At 39.4% G+C, this 25851-nt stretch overlaps 1 protein-coding gene across 2 annotated transcripts in view; it reads right to left on the bottom strand.

Moving 5' to 3' along the window:
- ARHGAP15 (Rho GTPase activating protein 15) overlaps positions 1 to 25851 on the bottom strand; it is a 322285-nt gene that overhangs the window by 34268 nt on the left and 262166 nt on the right. For both annotated transcript variants that reach the window (XM_086898275.1, XM_023931396.2), the window contains one exon: positions 25702 to 25836. In XM_086898275.1, the coding sequence (XP_086754401.1) occupies positions 25702 to 25836 (135 nt within the window). The remainder of the gene's footprint in view (positions 1 to 25701; positions 25837 to 25851) is intronic.

Below are 25851 nucleotides of genomic sequence, written 5' to 3'. Positions count from 1 at the left end.
GGTACTGTAATCATATTAACAAAGCAGCCAGAAACTATACCCAAACACCTCATTTAAGAAGAATTTGGAGTCTTCAGCTAACCTGATTTATGGGATTATGCATGCAGTTATTTGATAAGTATTGAAAATACTACCACTTCACACTGAAGCCTTCCTTGATCTATCTTTTTGTGTCTGTGTCATAGTCTTATCCTGTTTAAAGCTTAAAAAATACTGCTTCTGACCGTTCTAAAGACTTAGAGAATAAAGTAAAATCACAACTTTCCTGAATTTTTTTTTGATCCTTTAAAAGTCAAATTTATTTATTTTAGTAGTCTCTTTATTACTCACTTTTTCTTTTTTTTTCTTTTCTTTTTCTTTTTTTTTTATATTATGCATGATTTTTCCTTGACTCTCACAGAATCAGATTTTTGATAAGAGGAAGGACTATATTTCCTCTTCAATTTTTTTTTTTTTTTAACCTACAATAAGATGAAAAATCTCCTTATTTGCTAAGGTTAGAGTGTTGGTTTAATTTTCATAGGAGCAGTGGAATATTTTGAAGTGAGTAACATTTACCAAGTCATTAGTTTTATGCAAACTAGGGAGGAAGATGAAAGAAAAAAAATTATCAATTATTTATAGATTGTTAAAATGTATCATCGTGCAGTGCTACTGTATAGAAATGACAATTAGCCAAACTTACCTTCTATAATTAATAATGCATATATTATGCTCTTTGGGCAACTAATCACCAGTCCTACAAATTTGTCTGACACCGATGAAGATACCTAGGCACACGCACGGGTTAAAGCAAGGAAGGCAGAACAATGTTCTCCCATTAAGGAATGGCCAGCTGGAACAGGCTCTCAGCTATTTCAGCGCTCCTTAAACTCGCGCCGCGCTTCCAGTTGACAAAATGGTGGTGGGGTCTACCCAAGCGCTTGACAACCTGATTGGCACATGTGAAATTAAAATCCAAAGGCTCCTAACGGGAAAGGTCTCCCAAACTGGCGGTTTGACTGATACACTGAAAGGCAACCCACCGCATTTATCACCCTCTGCCTCGGCTCGAAACTTCGGGAAGACGGCGACAGCAGTGCTCCTTCTGTCCACGCTACTGGCCAGGCAGGCGCGGATCAGCAGGCCACGCTGCGCAACCTGTTTCCCCGGCGGTACAGATTTGGAAGCGGCAGAGATAGCTCGCGAGGGGCAGCCGCTCCATTCACACCTATCAAAACAACAGGCAGGCCTGCCACGCTTTCAGCGCGAGGAGCCGCGCGGGCGAGAGGCAGCCCCAGCGCGGGTGTGAAGCGATGGAAGCCTTCGCCACGTCCCGCCGGGATGGGGCCAAGGTGCTCCAGTGCTCTCGGACAGGTGGCTCCTCGCCTCCAACCTGTTTTTTCTCTTCTGTGCCTTAAGGAGGGACTCTTAGGCATTGTTTTTTCCTCTGAAATTGGGGGGTTTCTTTGCCTTTGAAGGGTGCTTATTTTTATTTTTTTTTTTCTTTTTTTTCTTTTTAGCTTCTTTTTTCCTCTTTGGAAATTTGGTCTCGTGATGCAGCTATTGGTGCCAGTTTTCTCACTGAAATGTCACTCACTGACATCCCCTTTTTTTTGTGGGCTCCTAAGAGCATCCTTATGGCAGTTGTGGTGGGATTCAGCCACTTAGATGCTGGCAGGGAGTTACCCTGATGTATCCACGTTATCCTCCAACCGCACCAAGACGTGAGGAGCTTCTGGGATGCTTTGTGCAGAGTCTCAGGTGTTCTAAGGCATATTAAATGGCACATTAGATGCATCAGAGTTTAGTAAATAGATTTACCTGATGCAGCTGAGTGTTTATTTATGTGGAGATTGGATCTGCAGGCCTGCAGCCCACCTCATCCCTTTTTGCTCTCGGGGGTGGGTCGCGCTCTGTCCCTGGCATTATTTGTTGGGTAAGGGGTATGAGGAATTTGGGTAATGTTGTCCCAGCACACCCTGACAATAATCTCTTGTTATGGAAATATTTTGATCTACAGCTACAGATCTTTCAATCTATGGGGTGCAGCTGCTCCCATGACTGGTGGCTCCTTGGATGGGAACCAGTGCCATGCTGAAAAGCCCAGGTAAATCATTATTTTGTGTTCACTTCACTCTATCCCAGAGATTTCACTGCTTGATTTTCAAAGGAAGATCCCCTCTGCAAAACTAAATGGTTGCCACCTTGTGTTAAGCCCTGATAAGGATTTGTTAGAAGCTTTGATCAGTGTCTACCTGTTAACACACAGAATACTAAAGAGCCCTCCACATTCACAGGGGGCAGTGCAGAATTATTATAATTTTTTGTTTGTGATAAGTATACTATCTGTAATAATTTATGGACATTCTTGAATTTATAAATATCAAGGCTTTGCCAGATATTTTAACTATCCCTCCATGGCAAATTGTCTTTAAATACTGGCAGTTTTTTTCTTTTTAACATTTACTTGTGGACCAGAAACACTTGCAGTCTATTGCCCCTGGCCTTCTGTGAGAATGTTAGTTAGCAATGCTCATAAAAACTCAATTCATCAATGTGAACATAATTTGCTATGAACAGAAAGCTCACAAAAGGGTGAATTTGTCAGATAGACAGGTGGCCTGAGATCTCTCCCTGATACTGAACGATATGAATAATAGATTCTGGTAAATGTATGCCAAGACTTGAGCTGTAAACACAGCTGCCTCCATTCCCTTCCAGAATAACAGCTTCGAGAACGAAAGCACAGGAACCACAGTTCCACCTGAGGACTAAGCCTGTGCATGTACACACACACACAAACACACACACACTCACACACACACACACACAAATGCAATGTACTTGCAGGCTCACAAAGAAAACAACCCCAGAAAAAAGACAGAGGCCTTTCCAGCTCCTTTTGCAGACCCTTGCTCTGAGTGGATTTTAACATGTGTGGAGAGCAGAAGGAGGGAATAATAGAAAACATTTAAAATATATTTTAAAATATCTGCAGTCACAGAAATAAATCTTTATCTGATCCAAGGGCAAAAAAAAAATAAAAAAAAAAAAAACCAAAAAAAAACCCAAACCCTCAGCTGGCTTTTGTAGGTAAAGGATCCAGACATAAGAAGGGGAAAAAAGCATTGTAATGTCACAGCTGAATATGTCTAAAATAGAATTATAGGGCTTTTTTTGGTATGATACTACTTCCAAAAATTAGCTAACTGTAATGATCCTTGCTAGACATGCACAGTGTTGGATATTTTTTGTTGCAGGTTATTGGTATTTATTTCTACTGTGTTCAGTTTTCAGTGTGTTTTTTTTAGTCTTAAATCATTAATTACTGCCCATGGACTGGGGAAGAAAGATATTATATGTGCAAAAGTGACCTTTCAGCTTTTATAATGAACAGCTTTCTGCTGGATGTGTGCCCAACATAACTTCAGAGCAGGCTGATCCGGGCAATCCCAACGACCGATGGTACAAAGGGGTTGCTGGAATGTTTGGACACCAGTGGGAAGGACCTAATCCCAGGCCAGGCCTCTCTGGCAGCACCACATCGGTGGGAGGAAAAGAACCACGAGACAGTGACTTTATGTTGCCGAAAATCTCCAAACAAGTCTTAAAATCTCATTTGGCTCATTTGGGGCCAGCCACGCTCATTTTGAGAGCATCTGAATCAGTTGACTTTAAAGGGCAGAAATGGAATGAATTGCAGGAGAGAATGATTGGCTGAAATGCTCATTTTGGGCTATCAAACTCTTATTTTTGCAGTTCTAGCTGAGGGCTCTCTGCTCAAGTCTTTTCATGGGCAAGGTTTAATATATTTTCCCCTTACACGTATAAAACAAAGGACTTTTCCCACACTAGCATGCCTTATTTTAGGGATCAGGCAGGCTCTTTATTTGATCCCTCTCTGGCAGTGTTAAAGCCCAGGAAATAAACTGGGAATTGTATCATCTGAAGTTCCTACATGTTTGTTAATATTTGTTATTTAGGGAGGATGCTTCTCTGTAATGAGTTGGCGAAGGTGAGAGACATGCTCGCAGAACCAGCACATCCTACAGCTCCCAAAATGTGACCGCATATGAGATATTAAAGGCAAAATGGAAGTTCTGAACAAATGAAATCACTGTCAGAATAATAAAAGAGAAATGAGCTATGATCTAATCTGTTTTCTAGCAGTGTCACAGAGGAGCTATAATAAAAGCTATTTGCAAAGTTCGGAATCATTTCCAGTGCAAAGCCATTCGCACACTCAGCGACTCTGGACAAATGGAGGGGGTCGTGGCGCTGCCAAAAAAAATGGTGTGCTGATAGTTTGCTATTAGTTTTAACTTTGTGCACCTAAATTTCTCAGTTGTTTGCAATTTAAGGTCCCTCTTTCTCTGAGATGGCACACGAACTTGTGCACCTGGATTTCTCCCACTATTTTTGGTGCCTCATCTTCACACCTTTCCAATTACAAGCTGCAAGTGTAAAGGGCGAACAGAAAATGGAAAAAGCCATATCACTGGATGCTTATCTAACCTGCTTTTGCACCATGCATGCTTTAAATGAGAGCACAGCAAAAGATGTGCTGTGTCCTCATTGGAAATGCTCACTCTGCTCTTCTCCTTGGAGTGAAATCCCACTTCCCATGTGCCTCTATTTCTGTGGCATCCTCTGTGCGAGGAGAGTGTGTGAGGAAGAGACAGACAAAAGGAAGGATGGCAAGGAAGTGAGTCTATAAATGTCTGTTTCTCCCCTGATCTTCACAATGAAGTGATAAAATATTGCTGGTGGTGTACCCAGAGTCTTTCACAGAGCTAATGAAGGCCCTGCTCTGTATGCTCCTCCCTTTAAAGCAAATAAAAGAATTAGCAACATTTTCCCCACATTTACATTTTAAAGGGGCATAGGTTGGACAGCTGGAAATGGGACTGAACCACATGGAAGAGAACATGGAACAGAGCTGAACTGACCTTGGTCTAGGCTGTGGAAAAAAGTATGAACAGGTGGAAAAGGAAAACATCCTCCACTGGTTTCTGCAGAATTGGAATTACAGCAACCAATCTCTATAAAGAAGTTTCTCATTTCAATTCAGTGCATTATTACAGGTAGATTAAGGCATGGCAGAGGGAGAAAAAGAAAGGGAAATCACTATTTCTTTAATATGACAGCCACCATTTCAAACAAAATGCAGTGGAGATTTAAGATCAGCATGAACCTCTTTTGTGCATCCGCAAAAATCCCTTTTTATCAAAGGGACTGGTGACCGCTGATCCACTCACACGGAAAGAAATGAATGAATTAACGTCATGGGAAGGGCAGCAATAACAGCAGACTGTGGGACCTCTCTGTGGCTTCCTGGCAGTGTGGCTGGGAGGTTTCTGAACATTTTGGAGTGCGTGCTTTTAAGTTACATCCAATCCTGGATGGTGTCTGCTGAAAGTGAGGTTAGATATGGTCATTCAATGTGAAGACCTCATGATGAACATTAATAAATCCTCTCCTGGACCTCATGGGCTGGGCACTGTCCTTTCCTAGAGGGATCCTTTCAGAAGAGACCTGCCTCTGTTGCTTAACCAAAGGCCTGCAGAAACCCACCAAGGATTCATGGACATAACCCTCAAGCCTCAAAATGCAAAAGAGAGCAAATCACTGCTTTGCACCCAAATATCTTGGTTATCTTTACACAAGTCTCTCTCTGATCCTCCCAATTCCATTTGCACCCATCTTCCTTTCTCCTTTGCCTGTCAGTATTTATTTTTTCCCTTAAATATATCTTATGCTCCAAAGCAAAAAAAAAAAAAAAAAGCAAAAAAAGTAAAAAAAAAAAAAAAAAAGCAAAAAAGAAAAAAAGAAAGAAGTAAAACCACAGAGTGAAGAACTTTCTAAGTACCAATTAATATATTACCTGGCATATAGGTAAGGTAAATAATCTTAATTTTCATGTGATTTACTGGACATGGGAATTACTATGCATAATGATAAAATAATTCTCCAGCTGGCTGCAAAAGCACCACCAAGCAGTCAGTGTGAGTCACCAGCAAAAGCCACAGAAGTCAAATAAACATATGATGCATTTCTTCTATGTGGGAAAGCCTAATGTGTGGAGAAGACAAATATTGAGGTCTCTGTTTGGTGGAAGGCAGCATTGCTGTATCAATGGAGATGGCTGAGTTACTGAAAAGTGGACTTGACCCAGGAATTAAACTTCACAGGGTAATTTGGTGATTTCTGATGTGCTGAAGGTGGAAAAAGAAATGGGCATTTTAAAAATGGAATGTGTAATCCAACCCTGCCACCCACCCTATTATAATAGTGGTATTATTTGTCTATGTTTCAAAAAATCATAATATAATATATTATATATTACATATACACAATTTATATATGAAATATATATATATATATATATATAATCAAAATAATCAAATCAGGTAATTTCCATGGCATTTTTTCAAGGGTTTCAGTTTCTAGGTGACTTCTGATAGAGCTCAAGATGAGGCTGTTGGAAAATATATGAGATTATCTATGCAGCTAAACAGGCATATTCTGCAAAAAGAAAGTTGATTGGTGTAGTTTAGTTTTGATATTATTGAAAGAAAAATTGAGATTACAGAAGCCACTATAAAGGTACACGGCTCTACAAGTCAAACATCACTTAAAAGTCACAGGTAGATCCCTACATCAAGAGAGCCTTTTGGTGACTTAAAGTTTTCACACTGAGTCTTCTAAATTTATGACTTGGAGTCATCTCAGTGGGCCTCAGCTTTTTGTCCAGAAATCCACAAGGTGGACCTGCCACAATACCTACAAACAGGCATTAGAGAGTTAATCAAAAAAAAAAACCAAAAAAGGTGATTATACACCCATATTTTAAATTTGGAACAGGAAGTCTTATGAAATTCAAAACTGCACAGTGTACTTGGCATCTATGGCAAAATAACATGCAAAAAATCAAAATATGGTATGGTGAATGAATTAAAGAGTAAAAAATTGAATTAAAGAGTAAAAACAGAAGGCCAACCTCCCTCCTGGAGGGGAGATATGAATAAAAAGGGGAGGATATGAAACCAACCTGCTGGAAAACACACTTTGGTTGCATCTGGAGCAGAGGCAGGCTGGGGCACCAGGGGAGCACGGGGCAGGGGCTCGCTCTGGACAGGCTGCACCTCCTCCTAACACACGATGGAGGGCTCAGTGCAGCCTCTGAGCCCCTGGACAAAGCTTTCCTGCACTATTCCTGCAGCATAAAGTCCTCAGGGGACACCTCCCTTACCTCCAGACACAGGAAAACACATCACAAGCACCCAGCTTGGGCTGAGGGAGTCTGCCAAACCAGAAAAGAGCTGCTTCTCCCAGGTCACAGCCCCTAAAATTACTCCTACAATATCTGGAGGTTTGAGATGACCTTACCCTTGCCTGAATGTTTTTTACATATTTTTTTAAAATCGAAATTTTATAGGTGTTATGCATACACATTCACAGGCACACACATATATTAATGATAGCTGACAAGACTGAAAGGGTACAAAAGGAAACTTTTTTCTCCATGAAATATGCAGCTTAATTCCTCATGTACATCCAAAAAAAATAAAAAAAAAAATAAAAATAACACCACTCCTCTCTCCCCCACCAATAACCAGAGGTTTGGCATTTTGGATGAAAATTTCCCAAGTACCTCAAGCTGCTTTCTATGTTTAGTGGAGAAGCCTGAGTGCACCACTAAGTCTCTAACTCCACTTGAACTCTTGCTCTAAACATAGAGATGGCCCTTTCTTCTCTAAAACATTCTGGGATACAAGCTGGATGTGTCAGCAATAGAGCAGATGGGGAAAATGTATACAAGTATATTAATTTTGTGGCCCAGATTTATGCAGAACACATATTTCCACAGATTTTGTATAGGATTCAAAATCTTGCTTTAACCCTTACTAGATAAATGTGAAGCTTGGAAAGATCAAAAATGTTTGTAGAGTGGGGGAATGGGACAGAGAGGGTTGCTGCTATCACTGCTTGCTTTGGCACCTGATTTACAAAAATAATCTCTGTGCCTCCGTTCACTTGCTCTGAAATATTTATATAAATTCTAGCAGTCTCACAATGACTTTGCAAAGTTTAATTAGCTCATAATTAATTAGCTTCTTAAAGCTTCCTTGTTGAAAGCACAACTGGGTGAGTCAAGCTGAAAAGAGAAAGAATTTTTTTGACATTTTATTTTTTTTGTTCCTTTCCAGGTAGATCTACTGATGTCCCTGCATGCTCACAAATATTCAGGTGAGCCTTTTTATTCCCTCAAAATCTCCCAAAACCTAAAGGTCAGTGCATGGCAGGGTGGAGAAGTATTTCTGAGAACATTCATACCAGATGTGTGCTGGCAACCCATCCTGAAAAGACTCTTTTCATTGTCTGCACAATGATTTGTCAACGAGTTATAACTGCTCATGAATTATTTGCTAAAGGAAAAAATAAATTCCCTGATGGCTTTATAGGATGGTCTGTACACGCTTTTCCAAGTGCTTTAATTATACTTTAGAAGTGAATGTTGGTGCTAAGTTTGGAGATGTATCTGTGTCTAGGATGGGGTGAATCAATTAATTTTTGCTGTGGTTTATGAAGAAACACTAATGAGGGCAGCAAATTTTATTTTTTTTCTGAGGTTTACTGGGTAAAGAGACTTGCAAGTATGATTGTAATGCTATTATAAAGTAAATACTTGTAACACTGAGCACTGTATGTAAATACCAAGTGCTACAAAGCTTCCTGAAGTGCTCTACAACCTCAGGCATCTTCTGTGTAAAAACAGAGGCAACTTCCAGATTAGCACCTGATTTATCTTTATTTCTTGTACTGGAAATTGTTCCTGCTCATAACAGAGGGGTTGGCACAAAATCTTTAACGTTCTTTTTTAAATCAAACCATTCTGTGATTCAGTGATTCTATGATTTCTGAATTTTACCCAGAAAAATTGCATTTTTGAGTCCTGTTGTGTACAGGTAACATTAATATGCACAAATATTTTTTCTATTCATTTTGTGTTAATTTTATTTCTTTATGTCATTATATACATGCCCACTCTATGTACCTTTTTGTTCAAACCAACACAGACAGAGAATTATAAAGACTGTAAACAATCTTTTACATTTAACTCATCCCCAGAACATCGTGGGACTTAATGGCTGATACACAGTGGAAGTGACAGACAGGAAAACCCTGTCAACCCTCAGGTCCAGGAGATAAGCTAAAACATTTTCAAAGAATTTGTTGTGCCTGGCATCACAAAAGTGGCTCAGTTCATTAGGTGAATAATTCCCAGTGAATTTTTAAAGCAAATTCCACATAAGTAATGCACAAAAAAGGACCAAGCTGAGCCATATATTACAATATTTCTACAGTAAATTTGACAGGTTTAAGCTAAAAAAAATTGTATTGACTGAAAAGCTGCATTTTTGTAGTACCTTATTCAATAAGTCAGGAGAACATACAGTGTTCTATCTGCAGGATAGGGTTTTTTTTTCCCTCCAGATGTCTCTTTTTCCTTCCAGAAGTTGCAGAGCATTGGACAAGCAGTAACAGATGATGAACACATGCATAACTACAAATGGGCAAGCTGATTGTTTTCAGAATTGGTATAAACATTTGCTCTTGGATTGAGATTTAGCCCATAGCAAATCTTTACATTCTCGTTATAAACCTCTGACAAAAAGAGCTTCTAATGAAAATGCTGACAGTGTGAAAACGTGGTTATGGTCAGGAAAACAAATGGATAAAAAGTGGCATTTTGTAGTTCCATATGTATACTTCATCAGGGAAGTCTTTGCTAAGTTTACATTTCAAAGCTAAAGCTTGATGATAACTGCTTCTCCCACCCTTTCTATTTAAGGCCCCCAAACCTATTTCTATTACTGCTATCTCCTGCACTAAAACTGGAAAAATAAAACCACCAGGGGCTGGGATATGAACTTTCCTGAGAGCTCAGTGAGAGAGCCAGCAGCTGGATTTTTAGCATCTCTTTTATTTTTGATTGTATAGATAATAGTAGCGCCTAATCAGGACGTGGACTCACTGCAGCAGGGTGTTACAGACTGAAAAAAAGGGGAGGAAAGCATAAGTGGAGAAGAGAGCTGCATTTTGTGTCTGCATGAGGGTTGTGGAAACTTGTTCTGTTTGGCTAAAGCAGCCCCAGACACACCGTGCCCACACCTCACTGGTGTCCCATGGCCACAGAGCAGCACAAGAGCAGAGGGAGATGCTTATAAAATCTATTTTATCCTTGTTCATCACAGCACAAGCAAGGTGCAGATTGGTAGGTGGTAATAGCATGAAAATGTGGCCTTACAAGCACAGAGAATTTGAATGTTTTTTGGGAAGAGCCACTGAAAGAGGAGCTGTCTGACAGAGCACTTAAACCCTCAACACAACCAGGGCTTCCTAGGCTTGCTAGCAGCTATGGAATAAGGGAAACAAAAAGACAACAAAAGATAGAAAAAGAAGTAGAAATAAAAATTAGAACCCCTAACCCAAGCTTTTAAGAACCAGGAATGTCAAAGAAACTTGGGGCTGATAACAGGAGGAAATTTGGCACAGTGATGGTGCTACAGGGTGTCTCCTCCTAAGCCAGGAGGAGTTCTTGGAGATGATACAACTTATACTGCAGAGGGACAGGGGAAATGCTTGGCACAAGGAAGGAGTTATTGGAAGGGATGCCTTTCATGGAATCCTAGAATGGTTTGGGTTGGAAGAGCCCTTAGAGATTATCTGATCCCAACCTCCTGCCATGGGCAGGGGCATAAAATAATTTTGCATAAAGCAAATTGAATGGTAGCCGAATTTCAGGAAGAACTCCTGACAGCAGGATTGCCTGTGGAACTGGAAAATCCTTGCACTGCCACAGACAGTAAACAAATGCTCTGCTCAGAGAGACTTCACTGGCTGGTGGGATAATGAACATGGAATTATATCATTGCAACAATATACACCCGCTGAATTTGACTCCACTTGAAGAGATGAGAGCTCTTAAGTTGCTACGTTGAAAACAATTTAATTGAACCTTGCTAATTAGAATATAACAAGTAGTTAAAAATTATGCAATGTTTTAAAAATGTTTTAATTAATTTGAAATTCTGATGGCAAATTAGTAAATGTAAGTCAGTGTCTTCCCCTGCTCAACTCAATACATCACAGGAAAAAAAAAACTGATATATTTTTTCAATAGGGACACCGAGAAAACATACACAAGTAGAAAATAATAATGTAGAGTATGGAATAATTAATTAATTCAAGCTTCAGGATAAGATCACCGTGTCCTGCTGACCCTACATGTTAATCAGTTGATTGATTAATTGCTACAATCATAATAATTATAGGGTATAAATCTAAATACATTTAATGATAGTTTACACTTAGAATAAAAATGTCTTTTATGTCTGCTTATCTTCATCATTTCTTGAAGCCTAGTCATATTTTTTGTTTGCCATAAATAAACCTGAAACATTTTTAGATGTTATCTTTGTGATGAGGTAGGTTTAGACTTCATTCATCTGATCAGCAATATTTTTTTTGTGTGGCCTCCACCTCCTGTCTAATGAAAAATATGTTCCTGGATGAGAAACAATTGATTATGTGCAGTAACCAATACAACTTCATCAAAAGCTCATCCTTAATTGAAAGACAAGGGGACAAACTGATGAGGCCATTGTATAATTACAGGCTATCTTTAAGCAGAAGAGTTTTACATATTGAATTATTTTACTTCTGCTGCACAAACTCAGTCTGAAGTGAAACAGTGAAGCAGATCAGCAGGACAGAAAAAATATTTTTGAAAAAGAATGGAAAGAAAATCAAGAGTTCTGTTGATTTCTGATTTATAGAAGAACATCTTGACATCTGCATCAGCCTTGCATTTGTGCTTTCTCATTAAACTTAATTGTGCTTTATGAGTGCACTAAAGGAACAATGGAGGTCCTTGTACCTCAACTGGCACAGCTGAAATCCACTTTTTACCAAAAAGTATGTGTGAAAAAGACAAAAGAACCACTCAGTTAAATCTGAATGCACTGTTAGAGAGTAGATCTGAAGTTACTCAGTCAGTAATGAGGTGTGGCAGGAAGAAATTGTAGTTGTTTGTACTTTTGATATTTCATGGATGAAAATTCCTGTTTCTTTCACTGCCATCCTGATAAACAAGTCTTGCCATTGAAAAACATCAGAAAGCCTTAAATAATTGTGAGTTTTAAATTTTTTAAAAGAAAAGTTAAGGTCTGTAAAATACAGACCTTGACATCAGATTTCTTGACCATTTTCAACTGAGCAGTTCTAGAAATTCTGGATTCTTCATCTGTAGAGTTGGTATCCATATACTGCTCTGCAACTCTCATTTTGCAGAGATATTTGTTAAATAAATAATGCTAGGTTAGGAATGATAGTATAAATATTTTAAGGAGCCACTAAAGCATTAGAAAAAAACCCCAAAGCAGGCAAATTCCAAGTGAATGAACTTCTACTGTCTTCAAAGGGTTACCTGACCTTCCACTTTTGCAGCTTGCTTGTCTCAAAGTTACAGCAAAGGAGGAGATAACAGTGAAACTGCACAATAAAAATAAATTACTATCATGAATATTAAGCAACAAGGATATAATAAACATGACTGCTTACATGATTCTGATTTATTGATACTGATTTGCTGTAAATTATCACACAAAATACTCGTTTTACTTGTTCAGGAACATGTGCAAAATACAGCTTAGTGGACACTTCCCAAAGACCTTGACATCTGCCACTGGATTCATACTGGGAAATCTTGCTGCCTCTTTTTCTGCTAGGGATGCAGCAGTATATTTACTTTTCCTTTCCATGGATTTATTTAGTTTAATTTTTGGCTGTCTGGCTTCCTTAAACTCTCTCTTTTAACCATGCACAGTTTTTTAAAACTACTATCTTGGAGGTTCAGCTCTGACACAGTGGAACAAATCCAGCTGCAAAATCTCCTAAAGGCTGTTCATGCTTGCTCTGTTAAATAGTGCTCACTTTTGAGTCAAGAGGTTTCATTACTATATTTATGAACCTCTTGGCACCAGGAGTTGGGATTTCCCAGTGCTAAGCATTAATGCATTTTGCATCACTCTTTAGCACTGGGAACTCTGGATCACAGGTGCTGAGGGGTTAAAGATATTAAAAAAAACCCGTGCAGATCCTTATTTCCAGATAGAAATCTTTAATGCATGAGTGTGTGAAGGGTCTGAGCAACTTTCAGAGAGAACAGGTAGAAAGCAGGCTGCCACCTGCTACCAGGAACTGCAGGTTTTAAGGGATCTCAACATTAACATGGCTATATTCTGCATCAGATATTTGCTATCCAAATTGATGGAAAGTATCCTATCTGAAAATAGGATTATTCTTCTTTAAATTTAAAGCCTGCTTTGTGCTTATGTGGCTTATATCACTTCATGACATGGTGTGTTATGTCAAACCTAAGATTATTTTTGGAGATTTCTGAGACAGAATCTATTTCATTTTGCCTGTCATCAGCCTAAAGAATGTGCCAAAAGACCCCTTTTTATTTTTTTTAGGCAGCAATTCACAAATACCATCTGAACTAAAGGACAACTACTGCTTCAAAGCAAAAACACAGATCCTGGATCAAATTCTAGCATCTCCTAAAGTGGTTACTCTCATCATGGGTTATTATTTCTCTGTTGAGGATTTCTCTCTCCACAGTGGGCTAATTTTTTTATTAAAAAAAAATCGCACAATTAAGCTTTCAGCAGGAATGTGTCCTCATCAGGTGCCCTGATCTGTGGTATAAAGAAAGCCAAGCAACAACCTCAGCTGCAGGCAGTGTAGGTCAGTCCTGGCTGCATGTGAGCATCCAGATGCAAATGGAACACAAGCCAGGGAAAAGGTTTCTTCTAGAAGTGGCACTTGATAGCCCAGAGCTGGAGCTGCAGAATTGTCTAAACCTGCCTGCCAGGCAAGCCTTCCTGCTTCTCCCAGTTTGGTCTGGTTTGCAAGGGGAATTCAAAAGAGAAATTGGAAAAAAGAAAAGAAAAAAAAAAAAAAGTGAAAAAAAAAAAAAAGAAACTGAAAAGGAAATGAAAATGAAAAACAGGAGAAGGAGAGAGGAAAAAAAAGGAAAATGAGAAAGGAAAAGTAAGTAGAAAAGGAAAAAAAAATAAAAGGAGGAAAAGGGAAGGGAAGGGAAGGGAAGGGAAGGGAAGGGAAGGGAAGGGAAGGGAAGGGAAATAGAGAAGGAGAAAGAAGAAAAAAGAAATGGAAAATGGAAAGAGAGAAGAAAAAAGGAAAAGGGAAAGGGAGGACAAGGAGAAGAAGAAAGAAACAGGAAAAAAAATAAAGGACGACAAAGAGAGAAAGAAGAAAATGGAAATAAAAAGAAAAAAAAATAAAAAGGAAGATGAGAAGAAGTTACAGCTTGTGCACTCATTTTATTTGCCCTCCTTGTGAGTAGGCATCCTGTGGGTCTATCAAGCCAATTTCCTCCCTATCCCTCTATTTTCAATGGCACTTGCAGGAGTTTTGGGAGAATCAGAATTATACAAATCACATTGGGATTTAGCCCATGCCACCTCAACTCCTTCTCTGTCTGTGCAGCTCTTTTCCTTTACAAGACACAGTAGTAGTGCCAGCTTGGAAAATATTTTCCTTGCTCCCAGTGCTCTCCTGTTAGAGCTAAAAGCACCAGGTGTTTTGCATGAGCCTCTGCAGCTCTCAGTCACATTTTGGGGTTCTAAAACCTTTGTATGTTCTTTCTGGTTGCTCCAGTTCTGTTTGGTATGAGTGAACAACACACAGTTGGATTTTCTGTCCATCTAAGCACACCTCAGAGAAGAGGGTTTGTGCCTGGATTGCAGGTGTTTTGTTCCCATTGTTAACACTATCACTCAAAAGTGTTGAACAGTGACTGAGTCAGGCCATGAGCTGCTGGTGAGTGAGATGGTGCTCCTGATCTCAACAAGATTATCTGATGTTCTACCTTCCCAGGCAATGAAAGCATCACTGCTGGGGCCAAAATGTACCAGCAACCACCAGGGTTAACAGGGTCATGAACTTTATGTAGAAGGGAGTCAAAGGGAGCAGTTTGATCCTCCAGGAATCAAGGGAAATTTCCTTTTATTTTAAAACTGTGGGCAATTCAAATTCCATACCTGTATGAGTAAATATTCCTGCACCCAAAGAAGCATCCTTAAAATTCGTGTCTGATGGGTTCCTGTGGCCTCAGGGCCACACACTCCCTGATACCCATTTCGGAGGAGGATGTGCAGCACTGCTCAGCTTTCCCATTCCCACACTATTTCTGACTTTTCCTGACTTCCCCTTTAGCTGTTATCTGGTACAGCTGGTGGAGTACAGCTGCTGAGGATGCTTTTCTGCAGCCACATTACCCAGTTTGCCAGAACTACTTTTTCACAATTTGTGTCCCTCAAGAGACATTATAAATCCTATTAACTTTGAACTCTGGCCCAGCCTTGGTAAGAACACCAGCCTACCCTCACATTGAGACATCAATACTTTCCCAAAGTATTTCAGTTTGCAATTGCATTTCCTGCATAAGGGAAATTCAGAACAGGGAAATTGGGCAGCCAGGCCTGTGTCAAGCAATGTCACAGGGTGATGCTTCCAGGGAAGGGGAGCTTGGACTTCCACACTGGCAAATCTGGACCTGACTTGAACTTGTGTCTTAACTTTTCTCTGATACTCTGTGAAATTCAGTGAGCATTCTGTGAACTGTGCTACTGTTACTATTCTCATTACATTGATGTATTTTTTTATGCCCTTTAGTATATTTCTGATATTGTGGTAAACTGTGAAGTCACTTCTGTGACCATTAGTGGCTTGATTCTGCACCTGCCTGCTTTGTGGAACTTTTAGAACTCTTAATTTCTCCTTTCCTTCTCCATGCCAAACGATTTCTAGAACATTTCCAGAAAAAAGAATGAGCTTCTGTAACTCCTTTCTGATTGATTACTGCTCAATGATAAAGGTACAGAAAAAATATTGTTTATGTGACTTAATTTTTCACCTACCAGATTCTCACCCACAGGTTTTTCATAGTCCTAAGTGTGAAGGCTAAGTTTATGCACTTTCCCCTAACTCAGTTGCTTGAAACATTTAGAATGGTTAGAAACACTCCACAAAATTAGTACATACTCTGCATACCACAGCTGTAGTAGTGTAGGTCTTCAAACAGTGTACCAGGTCCTCAAACATCCACGTGATGGGGACCAGAGAACAACTCAGTTGTTGCTTTTTTTTCACCTAGACATTATCATGCTAATCTTTGCTGATTCAGCTCCAATGGGCTGCCACACAGGTGTGGTGCTACTCTCATTTGGAAAGGTGGAAACTTCTGGATTGTAGGAAGGTGTAAGAAGGAAGGAAGACAGCACAACACAGTGGGTGATGACTTTCAGCATCCCCTTCTCTTGTTCTTGGGGATTCTCCTTCTCCCTCCCTTCCTGGTCTTCTATTCCCGCTTTCCCCACCTCACTTCCATTTTTGCACCTCTGAAATTGTGTAACTGGGGCATTATAGGCTGCTTCTCCTCCTGTTATTACTTTCCCCAAGTGGAAGCTTCACTCACAAGCCTGATGAAACATTTTTCCCCTCGAACCCAGAGTGCCAATTCTCACTTTGTCAAGAGCTCCAGATAACCCTCAGGAGAAGTTCCTCTCCCCATGCCTCCCCCAAACACTCCAGGTTACAGGGATCTTGTCACAGTCACTGAAGAGCTCCTCCTCTCTTTCCCAACCCTTTCCTTCCCAGTGTTGTTGCTCAGATTTCTCAGTTTCACCACTCTCTCCTGCTTGATTTTTTCCATGGGCTTCCCTTATGTTAACCCAGATACAGACACTCAAATTTGCTTTAGTCTTCCTTCTGCCATTTCTTTTGTGGAATCACAGGACCATTTAGGTGGAAAAGACCTTTAGGATCATCAAGTCCAACCATTTTGAAGTCCAGCACTATCCCATGTCCCCAGGTGCCACATCTACACCACTGTTAAATCCCTCCAGGGTTGGGGGCTCCATCACTGCCCTGGGCCAGTGCCAGCTCTTTGTCCCTACAAAAAGAGTCTCATAACCACACGTGAAATTTAAATTAGACTAACAGACTATTTTTCATGCCCCAAATCAAATGGAAGAGGAGCAAACTGAAACCCCAGTCTTTCTCCATTTGCAAGTGTTTGATCCCATCCTTTGAGAAACAGCAATTGGTGTAAAGCTAACAGAGAGTTTCTGGAGTCTCTTCAATTAATCTGGTCACTAGTCACAAATATAAATGACTGCTTTGCTAGCTGAAGTGAGGCAGATCACATTTCCACCAAGCACCCAGTGACTACTCCACCTTGCCATAAATATTAAAGCTCTGAGGACCTGCATCCCTGGTAAGAACCCAGAAAAAAACTTTTAACCACATTAGTGCTCAGGACCTCAAGGACAAGTAAGAGTTTAGATAAAAAACTCTTTTGTAAGTGCTTCTTGCAAGTCCTGGCTTCAAAGCACGGTGCTGGACCTACCATGTACATCAAAGTTCTTTAAAAGGGCTCTCTCTATGTAGATTACTGCAGACTTGTATCCAATAATTTATTGTGGGAGCATTAAACCATTCATATCACAAACACCTGTGCAAGCCAGTTGGCCTAGTCAATTCTTGTTTAACATTTAATTATGAATATAATTAGCATGAGTTAAGAGACAGGCCAGGCATCCGCAATAAAATTTCTGCTATGCTAAAAAAATTATAACTGTAATAACAAAAAAGACTAAGCTGGGGGGGAATATGTCCCTCCTATGCAAACTTTTGCATGACAGAAAAATGCAAGTGCAGATTCTTTTAAAACTTTCTTATTTCCTTTGATGATAATTGGAAAGCCTCCACCATATTTATAAGGGAAAATTAAATTGTTTTTCTATCCTTCTAATATTAGGACAATTTTCACCACTGGTGTAGCCCTTTGAGTGAGGTTCTGCAGGATCTCCTCTTTTTCTCAAAAGGTAAATTTTATTCATCAAATATAATTTAATTATTCTTTCATTTGATGGGATCACCAGAACACTGTGCTAGGTAAAATTTATAAAGGGAAAATCCTGTTAAAATGTCACTTCAGTGCACATCTAAGAGCTTTATGAAGTGTTCTTTTTTAGTAGAATATTCTGCTCTCCAAAGAAAAAAAATAGTAATATTACAACTTATCTTGTTTTAAACCTAGAGGCTTATTTCTAGAAAAATAAAACCCCAAATCAATCTAGAATTAGCCTGCTTATAAACAAGTGTTACCTGAGCATCCTTCACAGGGAAAAGCCCTGCAGAGGAAATAGATATTCATGTGTAGATTCTGTTTTCATTTCTTTTCCAACATCTTAATTAAAACTTTCCAATGGAAAAAAAAAAGAAAAAAAAAAAAAAAAAAAAAAAAAAAGAGAAAAGGAAGAAATTACTTACCTATTAATTTCCTTCCATTATTTCTTAACGTTTCTTAATTTTTTAAGTTGGGCTACTTTACACCTCAAAAGAAAAAAATCTATTCAAAGACATGACCTGCAATTTTTTTTTTTCCTAAATGAGCTGCTTCCAGACCTGAAAAGACCTATTTAAAAATGCTGTTGAGCAGAAACAGTTTGCAACTGTGAAGAAAAGGTCATTGAGAAAGAACTAGGAGGTTACCAGGACATATTGTTCCTTGACACCTCCTGGGAACAAAAGCCTAGAGTGAACCTCTTTGGATACCAGTTTGCTGCTATTGCAAATACAACAGCCTTCATTTAGATCTTCAGTGGAGATATTCTTTATTACTGGATTGAATTTAAGTGGAGACTGTGTTAGAATATGATATGCTGGGAATGTTACAACTTAAATATATTTAAATATTTTTTTGCTCATGTTTTCTTCTACTCATTTTTTTTTACTTGTTTCACTCAGGATGGTCATACACACTTTTAATCTGTATTTTGTTAAGACCCATAAATTGGAAACCTTCTCTTGTAGTCTCTGTCTGTCTCCTGCATCATCTTAACATCTCTTTTAAAATGTGAAGGCTTTTTCTTTCTCTGCCAATATCAGTTAATGATTCTTGAATCAGATATTCACACAACTTTCCAGATAAGGTTTCAAGGATATTTAAAAAATGGGTATAATTCTATTCAAACCCCACAGAAAATACCCAGTGCCACACTCTGAATGAGCTGCTATTACATTTTAGTGTTATTGTGTTTGGGAGAATGTATACACCACACACATATTCATATATTTGCATGGTTGGGTATCCCTGAGATTATGATACTCATAAAATCATTCCTTTTTTTAAAGAATCTTTCTAAAAATGTGCACCTTAACTTTTGATTGCTTCTTGTTTCTACACAGTTGTTTTTTTCTGTTCACATTAGTTTATGGATCTCTACTGTCTTCTGATATTCAAATTTGGCCAAGAAAGTGTATTAATTATGATGTATCATGTGAAATATATTGTGGTGACCTTGGATTTGTTTATAAATCACCATGTTCAGATGAAATTGAGGCTTTCTGATGCCATGCCAAGCCCCAAAACTTCCTTGGACAAGTAAATGGAGGATAGAGAAACGATTTCAATAGGAGGCTCGCCAACTGTGAATCTGAAGGCAGTTTGATTAGGACTCGAAGCCCACAGATTGAGATTATGACAGAAATTTGCATAATGCCAGAGACTGATAAGATTTGGTTTCTCAGGAACCTATTACGTGATGATGTTAAGAGACTGTCATGGATTTCTTACAGTGCAATATGCTGACTTGTCTTTCCAAGACGAGTTGGCCTTGAGCCTTGTTCTTTGTAAGCCTCGAGTAAGGTTTCTTTAGATGTCTTTTGAAAATCTCTTTAGACATCTTTTGTAACTTTCCACCAAGATGATACAAGGATGTTATGACTGTCAGAATAAATGAATGTATTTACTTCCTTTCTGTTTCCCAGCTACTATTTTCATAACACTGCATAGTAGTTCAGAGCAGGTCCTTCTTACATTATATTTTCAACCAATGCAGCTCAGTTCTTTGGTCATGATTATGTATTGATGACTTGTTTATTGCCTCCTGACACAGGTTTAGGGGTTTTTTTTAAATTTTTTGCCTGATTTTGGTGCAGACAGCTCCTGTGCAAACTCCTCAAGAGTTACATTATTCAGTGCAAAATTTGCTCTGGTCTGCTGAAGACCGAAGCGTGATCATTGCCCAGATAGGTGTGAGTTTCTGCAACATGTCTCGAGCCCCACGGGCAGCGGGTTCTTGGGGGCTCTTAGTGAAGCAGAACAGGAGCCAAAACTCAGAGAAAACCTTTTTACTGATGCCAGAAATGCTGGAGATGAAGACAACTGACCAACAAGGAGAGGACTGACAACTACTGATAGCACTGGTAGCTTTTGAGGGTTAAAACAAGTCTATGATTCCTAAGGAAGAAGAATTTATTACTTTGCTAGGTTGCCATCAGAGATTTTGTCAGACCAGACCAGTAAAGACCAGTGTCACAGACAATCAAAACTGCAAAAAAATTTTTTATCTAACAACTTTTGCTAACCAAAAAAGTTACAAAACTCTATCATGTGTAAGATGCTAAATAACCATCTTCAGTTTCCGTATAGTAGGGTAACACATAGCATTGTAGGATTGATAGGAATGACATTGAGAATTCTGCTTAGCGTGCACCAGGAGACCTTAATTGATATATCGAAAGGATATGTGTGAAATCATTTGAAAAAAGTGTTAATGGTCTATCAGAGCAATCAAAGAAAAAAAAAATCCAGATCTTGAAAAAACAAAAATTAAATGAGTATCTAATGTGGACCTTAGGTAGTGTCGAGGCAGTTAAATTCTGAAAAACTTTATTCAGCTGCCATCTATCCTGGAAGGTGCATAGGCACAATTGTGACCTTTGAGGATCTTTAAGTGCCTATGGCTCTGCTTTTCCCCATGCAGAGAAATGCTTCTTTTCCTGTCAGGGCTGAAAATCCTGAGCTCCAGAGATGGGGGACTGCTTTGTCTAAGTGTCTGGGGGGCTTGATCCTTGGGGGGATTGCCAGGACTGAAGCCCCATATGCTGACAGGATCCAGTACCCTACAGACCATAGAATCCTAGAGTGATTGGGGTTGAAAGGGACCTTGAAGATCACCTGTTCCACCCCTGCCATGGGCAGGGACACCTTCCACTAGACAAGGCAGCTCCAAGACCTGTCTAACCTGGCCTTGGACACCTCTAGGAATGGGACATCCAGAACTTTTCTGCAACCTGTGCCAGGGCCTCACTCTCACAGGGAAGAATTTCTCCCTGATGTCGAATATAAACCCACTCTTGGTTTGGAAACATTCCCCACTGTCCTGTAAAATGGCTTTTGTAAAAAGCCTCTCTCTTCTTTCCTGTAGTCTCCCTTCAGGAATATGTCCTTTCTCCAGAGATCTGGTGGTGGGTGTGGACTCCACATTTTCTGCTCCCCACACTGAGACCTGAGACATACCAGGCTAGGGATTCCACTTGAAAGCCTGCAAGTCAGATTTCAACAGTACGTTTTTTTAAATTAATCTCATTCCTCTGTTCATCTGTCTCAAGTGGGAAACCCACTGCAGTAACTGATACGTTCATTTAGAAAACTGTCTGCAGGAGAATCGTAATTCAGGCAGAAGGATTTCTATTTAGAGTATATATATATTTAAATACACACACATCTGCCTCTGTGTGTGCATTTTAAACAATAAATCTCCTATTTATCTACAGTGCTTATGTGGCACCTATTAAATTCATATTAGAGATAAGGAACAGAAATGAAGGCATAATCACTAGACCTCATTGAAAAAAATCTTTCCAGTGTAGTAATCTTTCCAACCTGTTGCAGAGAAAATCAAAGACCTGAACCCAAGCCTCCCAAACCAGAGACAGATGTTGCAGCTTTGGGAACTGGGTGGAATTTTCCTTTGTGGAATATCAGTGAGGTTTTTTTTTCTAACTGCAGTTGGACAGATGCACTGTCTGTACAGATGCACAGTCTATAGAGCCTGCTCCAGCTGAAAAGATCTGGAAGGACTAGTGGATATTTAAATATTTCCTGTGCTGCGGATATCAGCCCTCACTGCACAGAGACTGTAGTAGAAATTTCTTTTTCAACTTTGCCTGAGACATTTCAAGAAAACTAGTCCAATCAAAATAAAGATTTAGAATCACCTAACACATATTTACCTGCTAACATTTCTAAACAGATTTTAGGGGTAGATTTCAGTGGCTGAAGTCCTGGCAAAAGTTTGTATGGCCATGAAGGTTGAATTCCGTAAATACGGTGATTAAGTGTTTCAGTTATTGGCACTTCTACCTCCTTACTCACATGAAGCACAATTTTACTTGCAGACAATCTGTTGAACTACATCTGTTGATATTCCAGAAAATCAATAGAACTATTTGTGGTACTGAGTAATTTAAGTGTGGCTGAACCTGACTTCATAGCAGCATTTGGGCACACTTTAGAAGTGCATATTTCATCCAAAATAACACAAAATGACTTGCCAGTAATACCAGACAAAGTTGCTGGATTGAAAAACAACAAAACGCCCTACTTTCCAAATCCTGGGAAACAAAATTAGTATTGGGCCAGAGGTCTTGTGTCTTTCCATTTATCATTTATAAGTTCTCTGATATAAGCTCTATGGACAGTTATTATCCAACTTCAGCCTGGCAAGCAGAATTCCAAGATTCTGTAATAACCTGAACTAGCTTCTAATATTCTGCTCATATCTAAATTGTTCTAACAGTAACACCATATCTAAATTTATTTATAGGGGAAATTGAAGGTGTAGAGCAAGTGCTTTGCATAATACACGGGACTGTAAAGTTTTGTTCCCATGCACATAACCAAAATAGCTGCAGCCATCCAGGAAAATCCATCTTGCATTGAAAAAATGGAATTTTTTCCACATAGTCTTTTCAATATTATCAGAAGTCCACCACACCTCTTGGATCCTAATTCCTCTTGGAACCTACAGCTAAAGGACTAAGTCCCCATAAATGTTATTGGGAACTTGTCACTGCATACAACATGTAGGTTTTTAGAACCATTAATCTTAACCAGTGCAAGGCTCTGACTAAGGAGACTTCAGTGGAGACCAGGGATTTAATCTGCATGGCAATTTGGGAATCCAGTTGTTTTCTTTCTGGTCTTATTCTAACTGTAGTGCACACCCATCACTGCATGCTCATAATTCTAATTTTTTGAAGAACAGATACTACAGTCTCTTTTTCACAACAAACTGGAGAAGAGAGGAAATTTTCTAGCAGCTCTGTACTGACCAGGCAAATTAATTAGCACAAGTAGGCAAAGAATCATCTGCAATGGAAATGATACTGAAGGAAAGAGATTTTTTTACTTTGCCTCAGGACTATTAACATACAGAAGAGCTCCAAAAACACTGAAAACACCTAATTGTTGTTTATAGACGTTTTTTAAGTAGAGTTGATAAGAATACGGATTTGTAGATCCTATGGCAGTAAAAGCCAAATAAGGAGAAGATTGATTGGAAGTCATAGCTTCCTTTAGACAGTTGGATTAGGTAGAAATCACCCTGATATGCAGTAAAGCAAGCAACAAGAATTAGGGGTTTGAAATAGTGCAAAGCACATCTTAGAGTGCTAGCATCTCCTTCCTTGGAAAAAACTGTCTTAAAATCCCCCCATAAATGACTGCTCATTAGCCAATCAATGTGTATAATGGCTCTCAAAATCATAATAAGAATTAATAATAGTTCAAATAGCAGAAAGGGACATTCATTTCTCACTCATGAATATTAATGCTTTAGTAGACAGTCTCTTCCCGACATGCTTTCAAACTTAATTCGTAAGTCTACAACCTGGTACTTTCACCATTAAAAACATCCCAACTGGGCCACCAAAAGATGTCAAATCACCCTGATTTGGACACTAGCAGAGAGGATGAGGGCAGAAGACAACAGGAGTGAGATCAGTGTCCTGATGTCATTCTTCAGAGTACCATAGTGTTTGCACAGTCAAAAACATGCCCCGGTGGACAATAAAGAAAGGGATAAGGAAGAGGATGAATATGTTCAACCTCAGAAAAATAGTATGTTGGTGGATTATAATGGCAGAAGACAGACTGCAGAATTACAGGATAGCTGGGGCTGGAAGGGGTGTCTGGGGATCCTCCAGTCCATCCCCTGCTGCCAAGGCAGAGTCACCTGGAGCAGGTGACACAGGAGTTTCCAGACAGGGGAGCTCCAGGAACCCCTTGGGCAGCTGTTCCAGTACTCTGCCACCCTTGATGAAAAGAAATTCTTCCTCAGTATTAAATGTTGGACTGCAGAGTTAGCTTCATAGGAGGTGTGGATGACCTGCCAGGCTGTGCCCCATGAGCAGACACCTCATCTCCTCCTTTCCAAGAGGGCAGAGCAGATGGATGGAAAACCACCTGAAGAACATGTTCAGGCACTGGTGCTTCAATGAGCATCTTATCCCAAGGCATCACAGAAGAACAGTAACAACAGAACAATAAGAACATTCAGAAACTCCTTATTGTTTTTTTCCCCTCTTAGCACTACAGATGCAACAGGAACTTAAACTTGAGAGATGATGTTCCCCACCTGATTTCCTTTGGAAGAAGAAGAAAGCGAGCTGCCAGGAGTAAATTTCAGGTAATGCAATTCTTCATGTCGCGAATTTAACTGCACTGCACCTCCAAATAACTGAGCAGGGAAGGATCTTGTGAGATGTATTTAACCTCATTATATCTGATGCTGGGTCTTGAAAAGCTTTAGTTGAACTAAAGACTCTTATGAATATAAAATCAAAGTGAGCTGTACATTAAGGGTTTCATATTCCCCGACAGCTGCGCATGTGCACACCCAGCTCTCATTAACAGCAATGGCAAATATGTGTGCCCATCACTCAGAAATCAGACCTCTGAGTACTTTGTTGGGTTTGTTTTTTTCCTAGAGATTTTCTCCATTGGATCTTTAATTAATCTCCTACTCGGCTTTTTCCCTTTAAGCTATCCCTCTCCCTCCCCTCCCTTTCCAACGGGAGCAAACCCCCAAATCACTGGGGTTTTTTGTCAAGTTTTTCCAAGCTGATACAGTTTTACAAAATGCACCTGCATATATTAAATACAGGGAGGGTTTGCAGCACATAAACCACAGAGATGTGGAACGGAATAAATGCCTGGGACTTTGAAAATACTTTTGCTGTCTGCCAACTTTAAACAAAAAAATAATAATCAAGCAAAGGTAGATATGAAAATGAGAACATGAATGTTTTTGCATTCTTTTTGTGATCACTGCAAGGCAGGAGTCTGCAACCTTGTGGAACAAAACACACGCATTTCATTCTGATTAACATAAAGACAGCCCCTTCTAACGTGATTCACAATTATTAGTCTCTCTCTTGTGTTTGGGGATATATGGATTATCAGCCTAGCATGTTTTGAATACATACACATTTTAATTCCTTTCCTAAACCATTTTAGGCACTACAGTCAAATTGCAGAGACAAAATTTATAGATCAATAATTCGATATTTTTTTTTTTTCCTTCTCTCCAGTTAAATACCTAAGAGCTGCAAGAGATAAAAGGCAGTCTCAAAAAACAATAAAAAGACAGGATCACGGATAATGGAAGGTAAGTCAGATTTGAGATGCCCCTGCTCTTCTATTTTTAAGTTTATTATTATTTTTATGTAACAGGCTATTTCACTAGCTGCTACTGTATGTGATGTACTTACTTATCGCCTCCACAAACTGTTCAAAGAAGCAGTATGGGAACAGCGGCTCAGGCAGCTCTCTGAAAAACATCTTGAGTGCTCCGGTGACAACGTGGATGTCCTCCCACTGGCTGTCGTCCAAATTCAGCTTCTCTTCTGGGAAAACACGAG

Source organism: Cyanistes caeruleus, chromosome 7, assembly GCF_971803275.1.
Source record: "Cyanistes caeruleus chromosome 7, bCyaCae1.hap1.1, whole genome shotgun sequence".
Classification (NCBI taxonomy): Eukaryota; Metazoa; Chordata; class Aves; order Passeriformes; family Paridae; genus Cyanistes; species Cyanistes caeruleus.
Note: the sequence above shows the minus strand (reverse complement) of the source record. Positions and strands in the feature narration are given on the sequence as shown.